Source organism: Aplysia californica, unplaced genomic scaffold (assembly GCF_000002075.1).
Source record: "Aplysia californica isolate F4 #8 unplaced genomic scaffold, AplCal3.0 scaffold00388, whole genome shotgun sequence".
Lineage (NCBI taxonomy): Eukaryota > Metazoa > Mollusca > Gastropoda > Aplysiida > Aplysiidae > Aplysia > Aplysia californica.
This window is the reverse complement of record NW_004797658.1, coordinates 418,163-430,842: the sequence shown is the minus strand read 5'-3', so window position 1 is coordinate 430,842 and position 12,680 is coordinate 418,163. Positions and strand designations below refer to the sequence as shown.

The window sequence follows — 12,680 nt, the reverse complement described above, 5'->3', positions numbered from 1 at the left end:
TGTGTGTGTGTGTATGTGTGTCAGTATGTATTTGTTTGTGTGCGTGTATATATGTACATATTGTGTGTATGAGTATGTATGTGTTTGTGTGTGTGTATTATGTGTGTGTTTGTGTGTGTGTATGTGTGTGTGTGTGTGTGTGTGTGCGTATGTGTGCGATTGACGTACGTTGAGGGGGAACTCAGACTTGTAGGTGGGCCGGAAAGTGCCGTACTCTACGTCACGTGGTAGGGACTTCCTCCTGAGGTGGTCAAGGTGATATTACTAACGGAGCAGTGATAGTTTAGATTTAGTAAAGCCTCTACCGCACTTCGACAGTTTGTCCCGGGACAGACCCGTCTGGAGTTTGAAACCTTTTGAACTAAAGTCTAATGTACCGCACCTATTGGAACACGACATTTTTGTCGCATTGAGTCCCGAGCAGTTGTGAATTGCTGCAACATCGGTGGGACAGGAGGACTATCCCAATCCAGGGATAGTATTGTCGGTGATTACAGAGAAATATAGCCGCCTAGCGCAGAAGGACAAAACTGTCTCAGACTAGGTGGCGCTTGCTGTCAAGATAGTGGCGCCTGCACTGTTGTGTTAACCTTATTTTCTGTATCTCGATTCTAAACTTTTTTCTCTCACCTGCAGTTGCTCGGTTGTTTTTAAAGTACACAGTCTATTGTCACGTGTTAGAATTCTCATCAGAATGGATGTTTATCCAAATTGGACAGAAAACTTTAATTGCGCAGTGGAAAGTAAACCATGTTTGTCCAACAAGACAGATGTAGACTATTGTAATCGACACGTGAAAGCCAAGGCATGGACAGAAGTATGTGAAACAATCGTATCTTCTCAAATGTAGATCTAGACGGTTGTCAAAACTTCCGTTGCTCATTCTGTAGTGGCCGAAAAAAACTCGATGCCATCCATCTTGTAGAGGCAAACAAGGCCGAGTGCGCGCCAAAGTCAAATAGTGACGGAAAAAACACTCAAAAAATAATTCAACATGGTAACCGGGCATTAAACTGCGTTTCCCACGCGTTATTGCTGAGCTTGAGTTGCTAATCAAGAAAATTGGTTTGTTTGTTTTTTGATTTGGCCAATATTTAGCTCTATCCTTACGTCGTGTTTTATTATCGTATATGTACCAATGTGCCAGGATCTGGACAATAAAGATGTATCTTATCTTATCTTATCTTATGTACGACGTGGGGAACCCGGTGCCACCACTTTCCAAAGAGGAAATTTACTCGTTAATCCGATCCGTACGCTTTGCATAGTAGTCTGCCAAAATGGTTTTTGGAGAAATACTGTAAGTTTGAAAGAGATTTTCGTACTAGAAGTACATGTATTCTAAAACGTGAAGAGTACAACCCCGGGGGATACAAAATTACCCCGAGGCATACGGATAGGGTTAAGAAATTTTTTGAATTAATTTTTTAATTCGTCTTGGGCAACATCAAAGAAGCAGCCTTAAGGGCCGGAACAGCCCTGTCCTGGAGCGGTATCTGTTTTGAAACGAAAAATTCGACTGTGGGACATGGCAGTCATATCCCTGGACAAGATTGTCGTAATGCAGTAGAGGCCAAGAGTTTTACAGCACTTGCAACACAAATATGCCATATAAATGACGTAGGTTACAGTTGTTTCTTAGATAGTAACATACAAAGAAAATAATGAGGAGAAGTAAGGACGATATATGTTTGATAGGAAAAAAGGAGGAAGCTACACCAGAGTACTCACCAGCTGCAAACCAAAGAGACAGAGAACGAAATAAATGACAATTGTTTGAAGTGACCACCGGTTCGAGTGATGCAAGGTAGACAGAGAACAAAGAAAACGCAGAATTTTTTGAATTGCAATAATTGTAAACTTTTTACACCCCGGTCGGCATAATATAGATCATATAGGAGGCGGGCTGTTTCAACCCTTCCTGTCACGGTCCGGTCGGGCTCGGTGGTATACAACATTATCTCAAAAGAACACAATATCTTCCATAATCGGGAATCGACGTTCTCTGCATGCAAAGGCCAAGAGCCTATCCACTTCACCACAGACACTGGTTCAACTCTTGTCAAGCTCGACATAATTTGTCTGTAACCCAAACATTATTTGACTTAGTTATTTCTTTATTCACCCTTTAAAAAATTTTGACAACCTCTGTTGAGTTTGGAAAATTTGGACTCTTCTGTATACATCTGTAAAAAGCTGGACTCGGCGGGTTCTAGTTCTGGCTGTCCTTTGGCTGGACTGGATGGCGTGTTCTGGATGTCTATTATTGGCTGGACTCAGTCAGGGCGTGAGAGTTAAAGCGAAGCATTTTGACACAATAACTGCTATTCCGTACTAAGAAAATGTCAGACTGACAGTCGATAGCAACAGACAGGGGCAGAGAGGGAGAGAGGGAAAGCGAGAGACAGAGAGAGAGAGAGAGACAGGGGGAGATAGAGAGACCGAGTGACAAAGAGACAGAGACTGAGGCAGAAATACAGAGAGAGAGAGAGAGAGAGAGAGAGAGAGAGAGAGAGAGAGAGAGATGGGGGTGGGGGGAACAGATCTTACCTCATGGTGGGAGAAGGCTGGAGTTGGTTCCAAGCGTCATGGGATCGATTTCTCTTGAAACCAAAACCCTTGTTCATTGTGGGACCCGAGATTGGAGTAGATCCACAGAGTGTAAACGAGGGAACAAGGGGAGAGGGTCCTAGAGACACGGGGTGGGGGGAGAGAAAGGGGGAGAAAGACAGACAGAGAGAGAGAGAGAGAGAGAGAGAGAGAGAGAGAGAGAGAGAGGGAGGGAGAGAGAAAGAGAGAGAGAGAGAAAGAGAGAGAGGGGGGAGACAGAGAGAGAGAGAGAGAGACAGGGAGAGAGAGAAGGGGAGTAGAAACTAGAGTTGCAGAGAGAGTAGATCTAGAGGCGGGTTTGAAGTGCTACGGGTTCTCAAACCTCTTCACAGTTTGCCCAAGATAACGGTTGTAGGGGTCAGGTGGCGGAGGACAGTTCATGGATGGTCTAGGGGAGAGTTCACGCCCTTAACATGTAGGTGTAGGCCTACTCACACAGGGGAAGCTGAGAGTGACGGTTAGGTGGGGGGACGGGGGATGGGAGGGTGGCGGGAGGGTGACTAGGGGAGGGGGTAATGGTAAAGAAGGCTGATTTTTTAGGGGGGAGGGGCTGACTGGGGGGGGGCGTTGCCAAGAGGGTGATAGGGGGAAGATTGAGAGGCGGAGTGCTGAGAGGACTGACGAGAGGAGGATAGAGGAGTGATACGGGGTAATGGGAGGTATACGAAGAGGGAGGTGGGAAACTAGGAGAAGCAATTGGAAAGGGAGGGGTGGAGTGACGGAAGTTACGTGGGAGGGATTGGGAAGAACAGAAGGTGGGTGGGGGGAGAGGGTTCCTCTAGAGTACAGCTCTTTGTGTCTTTTTGACACAGAATTAGCTGCTCATAGAGATTAGGGGTGTCTTTGGAGTGGGCAGGGAGGGGGTGGGATACTGTTCGTGATGTCAGAGGACGCAGATGGGCGTGGTCTGTATGTGGGGATTTCCCTAACTCTGTACACAACCCTCTGTGTAGATGATGTGGTCACTGGCGGTGCAGGCTGAACTGAAAGTCGTTGCTGTGGCTGTCGCCGGCGGTGGTGAAGATGTTGCTGACTCCGGGTTGTTGCTGCTGATGATGTCACAGGTTGGGATTTCCAGACTCAAACAGGAGACCGGGTTAGAGGGAGGGGTGGGGGAGGGGTGACTGGGTGGAATATTCATGAGTCAAGGAAAGGTTAGTTTTGTGTTTGGTGAAAAAGGTTATTCTACAGAGATACAAAGTAATATAATGGTGTATTGATTGATGAACATACTGTAGACAGGGATTTTGTTTTTAAACTTTTTTGGGGAGGAGGGGGGGTACAGGGTGGATAATATTGATTTTCACACACGAGTTAAGAGGGCTTAAATTGTCATTGTCAGACCGCTATTCTGCTTTTATATTTCACTTAATTCTATGAACAGTACCTCGAAAAAACGCGACATATTCTTTTTTCCAGTTTTGAAAAACACTTTAAGAATTCTGTTCTTCATCCATTTACTGAATAAACTGGAGTAACTTTAGTTTTAGGGTAAACGTAATGTAAGGCTTGTTAATATTCGTTAAGTTGTTAAATATATGTTGGATGAGACCTCTACACATTCTTGATAAAACTAACATATTATTATTTATCCATTTTAGTTCTAGATCTATAAAGGAAGGGAAAGAACTACAGACAAACTTTAGTCGATCAGAAGTGAAGACCCGTGACTTGAGAATGACTGGCGCGCAGAGGGTAAAATATGTTGAGGTTTATCGAAAAAAAAGTCCTTAATACATGTATATATATATAACCTCCTGGCGCGAAACTGCTGTTCTTACCAACGCCAACATGTATCATTGTATGTTGAATGAAACTCAAGATTGCACATAGATCTAGATCTACATACTCAGAAACACTGACACATACAAAACAAACACACACACACACACACACACACACACACACACACACACACACACACACATACACACACACACACACACATACATACACACACACACATACACACTCAAACACACACATACATACATACACACCCACACACACACATACATACATACATACATACATACATACATACATACATACATACATACATACACATACATACATACATACATACATACATACATACATACATACATACATACATACATACTCAACATACACACACACACACACACACACACACACACACACACACACACACGAACACACACACACACAAAATGTTGGTATGTAAACATCCTTACTATTTATTATTCCCCTAACACTTGAAAAAAACAGATTTTCCCAGCGGAATCTGACTGCGTCTGCAATGCTGACATAATTTGACATCCAGATCTAGAATCTAGCTGTATATGTGGACAACCTTGACCTTTGCTCACGCGCTGACCTTTGCCCTCTCGTCTCACGCTGCGTGTTGCGGTCAGCTAGTGACGTCATGAGACTGACAAAGGCACGTGCAAACGTTCGAGCTCACAGATCTTTCCCGGACAACAACTCGCCACCGGCGATCTACACCACCGCCATGTTAGCTTTCCTACAAGAACATGTGACGTCACGTTCACTAGGTAGCGGCAACAATGCAGGGTGGTGCGGAGGATGGTGCAAAGGGGGGAAGAGGTTGTGGGTGGCTTCAAAGGGAAATGGGGGGGGGGGGGGGGGATCATCATTACCATCACTGTCATCAAGAAAATAATAATATTTCAATAATATTTTATTTTAAACAAATCAATGAGCCATTGATATACCTTGGTCAAGGACTACTATACTACTATAGTATAGTAGTCCTTGACCTTGGTATAATACGTACCTTTTTAACATTCATTTTAATTTTATTGTAGAAAAAAAACAAGGTCTCCAAGTGGAACCGGAACGTAATAACATTTTAATAAGATATAGATGTATATGCCAATTCCACAGTTTTAATTGCAGATTCAAAATAGAAAAGGGATTTATTTAATTTCTTCTAATATAGCTGTGAGGGTGCGGTTGCGGAGCAGTCAGTGCGCTCGCCTTCGAAACGGAAAGTACGGGTTCGAGCCCCAATTCGGACACGGATTTTTTTCGCCCCCTCCTGCCCACCCAGCAGTAATGAGTACCTTACTTCGAGTTGGGGAAGTAAAGGCCGCGTCGAAATAAACTGGCCACCCTACCACAATATGCTGAAGGCCCAGGAAGTTGTCTCACTAACAAGGCAATCTCCAATGTCCCGATCGGTTACGGGAACAACTTTACTTTTTACAGCTGTGTAGGAAAGTAAACACAATGGATTGTGTTTTAATATAAACATAAACAATCCAATTATATCTGTAGACCTTTTTTCCATAGCAAAGGTTAAAAGCCCGAACAAGTTCAATGGTTAAAATAACAATTACAACCGATGCCAAATGAACCACAAAAATAAACGAAGAAGTGCATTGACTAAGAAAAAGCTCTTTTCGTCTATGCAGACTGTCAATTTAGCTTAAAATAGTCTCAAGGTTGTCTTCATGCAGCTTCTTTCATGGCTGATTCTTTCTATGTTTGAAGCGCAGATTCTGTCGCAGTGCTTGCATGTCAGTGAGGTGGATCGAAGCTCTGTACTTCCACTGTTTGACCGAGATATATAGTTTCAAAAATAAGAGTCCAATCCTTTAAAAGTAGTAACATCTCAGTGACAACCAAAATAAGAAATCTGACAGGCTATATTGTGTGGTCACATCTATACTGCTGTAAAAGCGGAAAAATTACCAAAGGTAGTCAAAACAAAATAGAAGCAGTAGAAATGTGATTTCGTGGGAGATCGTTGGATTTAATGAAGATGTTTAAAAGAAACATAACTCTGTTTTTGAAAGATTCAAAAAGTGTTGTCTCCCCTTCTAGAGAGACGGATAAGTGAGAAGAAAGTTTCGATGATGTGGAGGTATAAGTAAAAATGGGACTAGGGGGTTGGGGGCGGGGTGTTGTGTCACTGTGGGACTCACGAGGGGGGGGGGTGGTATAATTCTACCGTTTGCTCGTTTACCCTCCTTTCTCTCCCCGCTTCTTCCACTCTCACTGCAGCCGGAGATGACTACATTTTTGTCTCCGCTGCAACGTACATGCACAATGCACACACTGGGTTACCACGGTAACAGTTGCCTGGCAGTATATGTACCTTGTGATGCAGGAAGATAGGAAGTTTGGGGGGGGGGGGGAATAGCAGGTGAGGAGTTCAAACTGAATGAAAGTCTTTCTCTTCCATATAAAGTCCAATATTTGCATATATCATACTTGTTTAGTAATTATATGTTCCTTTCCATTGATACCAGTCGGCGTCGTGGGGAGATACACTGGATATCTGTCCCCAGCCAGACGAGTGGACTAAAGGAGAGATGCTGTGTGTTCTGGGGGGTGTGCCACAGAGTCGCCCCGGCGTCACCTTGGTTTTCCTCTTTCTTCATGCTCTCCAGCCCAAACATCTGGGGTTGTAAGATCGAATCGCCGGTAGTTCGGGAGACATCCTCGTGAGGTGGTTAAACGACTTTATCCTCTGCTGACCGATGTGACGTAGGACTGGTGTGGTTCCTACCATGTCTCTGGTGACTCCGGTCCTAATCGTGTTTCTCCTGGTCTTATTCATTCACTACTCTCCTTAGGCGTCTCATTTCACAAGTGATCGGCTTCCTCGCGGGGGGTTTTGTCATAAACCATGTCTGGCACTGATTGGTATGTGAAATTTGGTACAAATAATATGTCGTTCAAGTTTTTTTCCTACGTGTGCTCATAATCATGTTGAGTTGTTGCAAACAATTTGTTGTTATTGATTGCCGGTCAAAGCGACGAGGGCTATCTAGACATCCTCGGGTCGGGGGTGAGTGCGTAGATGACTGGTCGGGCCGATCTATGTTCGAAAAGTTTTGTCACAATGTGGGCACGAGGTGGTGGCAGCAGTTGGTCCTCGGAAACGATCTGTTCTTTCTGGACAACCTGTGCTGCTCAGCTGCGACAATTTGGTGTTGTTCACCAATCTCTGCACTCTGCATCCTTTAGAACAACTTTACTGCTCGCCATCCGACTCTGTATTGTGGAGTCTGTTCATGTCATGTTGTGTTGTCGATGCTGAAGGTCTTTAGGGAAGCTTTGAGACTGTCTTTTCAACGCGTCTTCTGGAGGCCATGAGAGTTTTTTTCTTTTCATAATTAGTAGCTCGCCATTGCACATCATTTCGCCATAACAATGAAAAATATAGATATCTAGCCTTTGAAAAACTGCACGCCAGACAGACGAAATCTTTGTGGTGTGCAAACTTTTCGCTCAACGCTATTGGGCATCATGAGGGAGTCTTTTAGCTGATGTACTGACTTGGTTGAGGGTGGGTTTGGGGGGGGGGGGGGGGGTGCACCTATCGTCACCGGAAGGGGGAAGAGGGTGGGGGTCACAGACGGTCACATCGGGGAGGACAACATGGGGTCACACAACAGATTCTCTATCACATGTTTTGATCACGGTAAGTGACGCTCGGCTTTGTGTCTGTCTGAGTATGTCATTGTGTCCTTTGTTCCTGCAACGCTACAGGCTTGTCTGGATGAAAATAGTCTCTGTGTGTGTGTGTGTGTGTGTGTATGTGTGTGTGTGTGTGTGTGTGTGTGTGTGTGTGTGTGTGTGTGTGTGTGTGTGTAAATATATGTGTGTGTGTGTGTGTGTGTGTGTGTGTGCATTAATGTATATTGCTTGAGAAGAAAGGAAGTAGTAAGAAAGGTTTTTGAAAAATGGGTATTCCAATGTAAAGCGCATTGAGCTACTTTTTTTGGAAATGCGCTATATAAATGTTATATTATTATTATCATTATTATTATTATTATTATTATTATTATTATTATTATTATTATTATTATTAGGGTTTTTTCACCATTAAAAGTTTTTATTTGACCGAACGGCGCAAGACACGAGCGACTCTCACCCATGGACTTGTATTATTACAATATCCTAGATCAGGCACTGTGACACATTTCTGGTTCACTATGGAGGGCAATATTTGACTCTATTTGAGCAAAATGAAGGGCCGATCTATGTTCTGGGGTTGTTGTGTCAGTGTGGGACTCCCGAGAGGGAGGGGGTGGTATAACAACAATAACAACCACGACAACAGCTAGATTTCTCCCCAGACAAAGCGACTTCTGCAGGTAGAAAAGACCCACCTTTACACAGACGCGGGAACTGGATGACGATTTTCTTCCCGAACAATCGGAACCGCACGGCTTTGGTCGTCTGCATCTTTTCTTATCAGATCTCGTGGACAGGCGATCTTTTTATTCTAAGACTACCTCATTGATTCACTTACAGCCAATGCTTTATGGACCAAGCAGTGGATGGTAGCACCTCAAGACACAAACTGAATGTAACAAAGAGAGAAAAAGACTTAGGAGTTGTTGTCGATAATAAACTAACCTTCAAGGAGCACGTGGCCCAGATGACATCAAAAGCGAACCGTATTGTTGGATTTATTAGGCGATCATTTGACTACCTTTCAGAGGATATGTTTGTTTTGCTGTACAAGAGTTTGGTGAGGCCTTTATTGGAGTATGCACCCTGTGTTTGGCAACCCTTTAAAAAGGACTATGTAGTGAAATCGAACAAGTTCAAAGGCGGGCTACCAAAATGCTGAGTCACCTCAAAGAAAAGCCTTATTCTGAAAGACTGAAAAAACTAAAGCTTCCATCCCTGGAACATCGTAGGTTACGTGGTGATATGATACAAACGTACAAGTATATCAAAGGCTACTACATTACTGAAAGACCAGCGTTTACAAAGGCAACAACCACACAACTCCGTGGCAACTAAGAGAAACTCCAGAAGCAAAGAAACAGATTGTGTGTGGGGGCAAACTTTCTTGAGAATAGGGTTAATACTATTTGGAACAATCTTCCCGAATCGGTGGTGCCAGCTCCAAACGTGGACACATTTAAGAGACGTCAGGACGAATACTGGAAAGATCTCCCAACTATTTACAACGCCACCTGCCAAAACGGATTTGTCTAGCCTGCACGCAATGCATTATTGTCGTTCATTACCAGACAGTTGAACAGGCTCTACTTAGAGCCTCAAACAACTAAATCGTCAATGTCAAGGGGGGCGGGTGCTGCCCATACTCGGCTATAGCAAGATTGGTGTTTTGCTCTTCGTTTGAGAGTAACAAAGAAGCCCATGGTGGGCACGTTTTGCAGCAAGGTTTTTATAGTTAGAGCAGATCGGCGGCCATGACAGTGCGTGATGTAGGAATACAACAAGTGTATGCCCTAAACGAGACATGCTCAGCAGGGCGACGTGGGATTGTTGTAGGGAGCTGAATGACGTCACATACCAGAGGATAAGCTGGGTGTTAGGTAGATAGGTTTGACCCCCACCCCCATTACAGACACACACTCCAGCTGGCTCATGAGACCAGTATATATAGCGGACACCCCCCCCCCCTTTACGTCCCAAAGAGCAACACTTTCCGAGAACACAAAAATAGAACCGAAGGTGAGAGAGAAACACGTCCCACTCGGCTACGTACGTCACATCATACACCGCACACCGCACGCTCCTGCATTCAATAGCACTTTCTCTAAACGGATGCGATTTCTCATCCTCGTCAAGCAAGGTTTGATTTGAAGGTGCAAACAATAGATCTCCAGAGCCTCATTGGCCAGTTTGTGTTTGTGTCGAAAGAGATTCCCAGAGACTCCCATCTTACATCAACGAAGACACCTCCTCATTCTTCGGCTCACTTCTAGTTGTCTGGCATAGAACATCAACCAGTACATTGCTTCTGGGCTTTGGTCGTCGAGCTATATCCACACACTGTCGACGAAGACTTGTTGACCTCAAACCGTCTGTCAGCCAACATTTGATCTTATCTCTGGATTTTTATTCTAAGACTGCTAATCTAAGACGTAGGCTTTTATTCAACCATTTCATGATCTTGCAATTATCATCAGTCAATTGATTCACTTAATTAGGCTGTTAATTTATTTCTAATTGTACAGCTCAAAGCGCTGATGCTCTTTTACTTCGCTCATCTATCTTGTGTCTCAAAATCTAAGTCTAAGAGACGATTCAGCAGTGGCCTACTTACATATTATTTCTTAACCCATCAATGGATGAACTAGCCTAGCCTTTAATATTTCCCCATTCCTGTAACACCAGTGACCAACTTATTTCTTAGTTCTTACCCCTTCAATAGAGGAGCTAGTCTAATATTTTATCATTTCTGTGTTGAAAAACCTGACATCTAGGTGTTGCTAGATCGTTCTGGGACTTTCTTTGTCTGCGTCATAGATTGGTCCAACGTCTGTCAGGTCTGTCAGGTATACCGTATCACTTCAGCCCCCTCAGGGTCTATCAGATATAGAGATTTAGCCCAACCGTCTGCCAGTTTGATAGATTGGTCTACACCTATCATTTCTATTACTATTAGATAGAGACCTTGCCCAACAGTTTATCTCATGCATTGATCTATCGTTTGCAAAGTTCTAGTTGATACTTCGTCACTTTATCAGCCTGTGATGTTTATCGGATCAGGAGATCCCAATACTTTGTCTATCTTATAGATTTGTCTATCAGATAAAGAAACCCATCAGATATAGAGATCTATCCCGACGGTTTGTCTGATAGATTGGTCTATCACCTATCAGACATACAGGTCTATCCCAGAAGTCTGTCTGTCTGACACGTCTGTCCATCTGTGAGCTTTCCGCCTGTCCACGAGATCTGACAAGATAAGATGCAGACGATCAAAGCCGTGCAGTTCCGATTGTTTGGGAAGAAAATCGTCATCCAGTTCCCGTGTCTGTGTAAGTGTAGGTCTTTTCTACCTGCAGAAGTCGCTTTGTCTGGGGAGAAATCTGGCTGTTGTCGTGGTTGTTTTTGTTGTTATTGCTGTTGTTGTTGTTGTTGTTGTTGTTGTTGTTGTTGTTGTTGTTGTTGTTGTTGCTGTTGTTGTTGTTGTCAGTATTGCTAACAGTAGTGGTAGTATTGATAGTGGTGTTATTATTGTTGCCGCTGCCGTTCTTATTTCTCCTCATTTTCTTTGTACGTCACTATGTGGTAACACCTCTAATCTTCGGCTCTTATATATTAACTGGTAGTGTTGATAGTGCCATAAAACTCTTATTTAAGAGAAACACACCTTCCCTTTTTCCTCTTACACCCTCCACCCCCGTCCTCAAATCCTCCACTTCATCCCCTCCACCCCCGCTTTCAACCCCCTACTTCTAGCCCCACATGCCTTCCCTCCACCACCCTTTCACCCCTCCATCCCCGCCCTCCACCACCTCCTTCATCCACCCTTCTCCCCGTACACTCGTAACCTAAATCCAACCCTCACCCCTCACCCCCAACACTCGCACCCTTAATAATCTAATCCTTACCCCCCCCCTTCCACCCACCCCCTCACTGAATAGCACCCAGCCTCAGCTCCGACGGTTGGGATGAGTACCTAGACAGTCCAGAGCCCAGTGGTCAGCAACAGACCTGGTTACCCAACTGTGTGGTCAGTTTGCTGCAGGACTCGCTGGTCTCCGCTTTCCAGCCCATCTTCCGGTCTGTGCCCCGATGGTTGATTCGTTTGTTTGTTTGGTTGGTTTCATTGGTTGGTTGGTTGGTTGGTTGGTTGGTTGGTGGCGTTGTTTGTAGGTTTGTTGTTTGCTTATTAGTTTTTTTGTCTGCTTTTTGCTTGCCTATTTTTGTTTGTTTCGTTTGTTTGTTTGTTTGCTTGCTTGCTTACTTGTTTGTTTTGGGGTTGTTGTTTTTTTGTTTTGTTGTTTGCTGTTTGTCTGTTTGTTTTGTTTTTGTTTTTTGGTTGGGGTTTTTTTGGGGGGAGGGGGGGGGGTGTTTAAGTAAAGTAAGGGTCACTGATAGATGGCGGGTGTTCTTTTGTGGTTTGCTCCTTCTTTCCAATCCAACATGTATTGTCTTATCTCCCCTCTTTCTTTTATTTGTATGACACCTCTAATCTTTAACACAAATTATGACCTATTCGGGATTCAAATGTCGAAAAACTCTTACTAAAATAGATGTACTTAGAATCTAATTCTTAATTACCTCTCTCTCACCTTCTCACTCTACCATTCTCTCCCCCCGCGTCTCCTTCTCTTGCC

At 43.9% G+C, this 12,680-nt stretch overlaps 2 protein-coding genes across 2 annotated transcripts in view; one reads left to right on the top strand and one right to left on the bottom strand.

Moving 5' to 3' along the window:
• Nucleotides 1-2,745, bottom strand: part of LOC101861673 — a gene marked incomplete in the record, with an annotated part of 19,930 nt that extends 17,185 nt beyond the window's left edge. Inside the window, 2 exon segments of the mRNA XM_005103745.3 lie at nt 169-241; nt 2,551-2,745. Coding sequence (XP_005103802.2) covers nt 169-241; nt 2,551-2,627 — 150 coding nt within the window.
• Nucleotides 2,746-10,171: 7,426 nt separating this feature from the next.
• LOC106012490 overlaps nt 10,172-12,680 on the top strand; it is a gene marked incomplete in the record, with an annotated part of 5,728 nt that continues 3,219 nt past the window's right edge. Inside the window, 3 exon segments of the mRNA XM_013085580.1 lie at nt 10,172-10,475; nt 11,217-11,375; nt 11,985-12,123. Coding sequence (XP_012941034.1) covers nt 11,306-11,375; nt 11,985-12,123 — 209 coding nt within the window.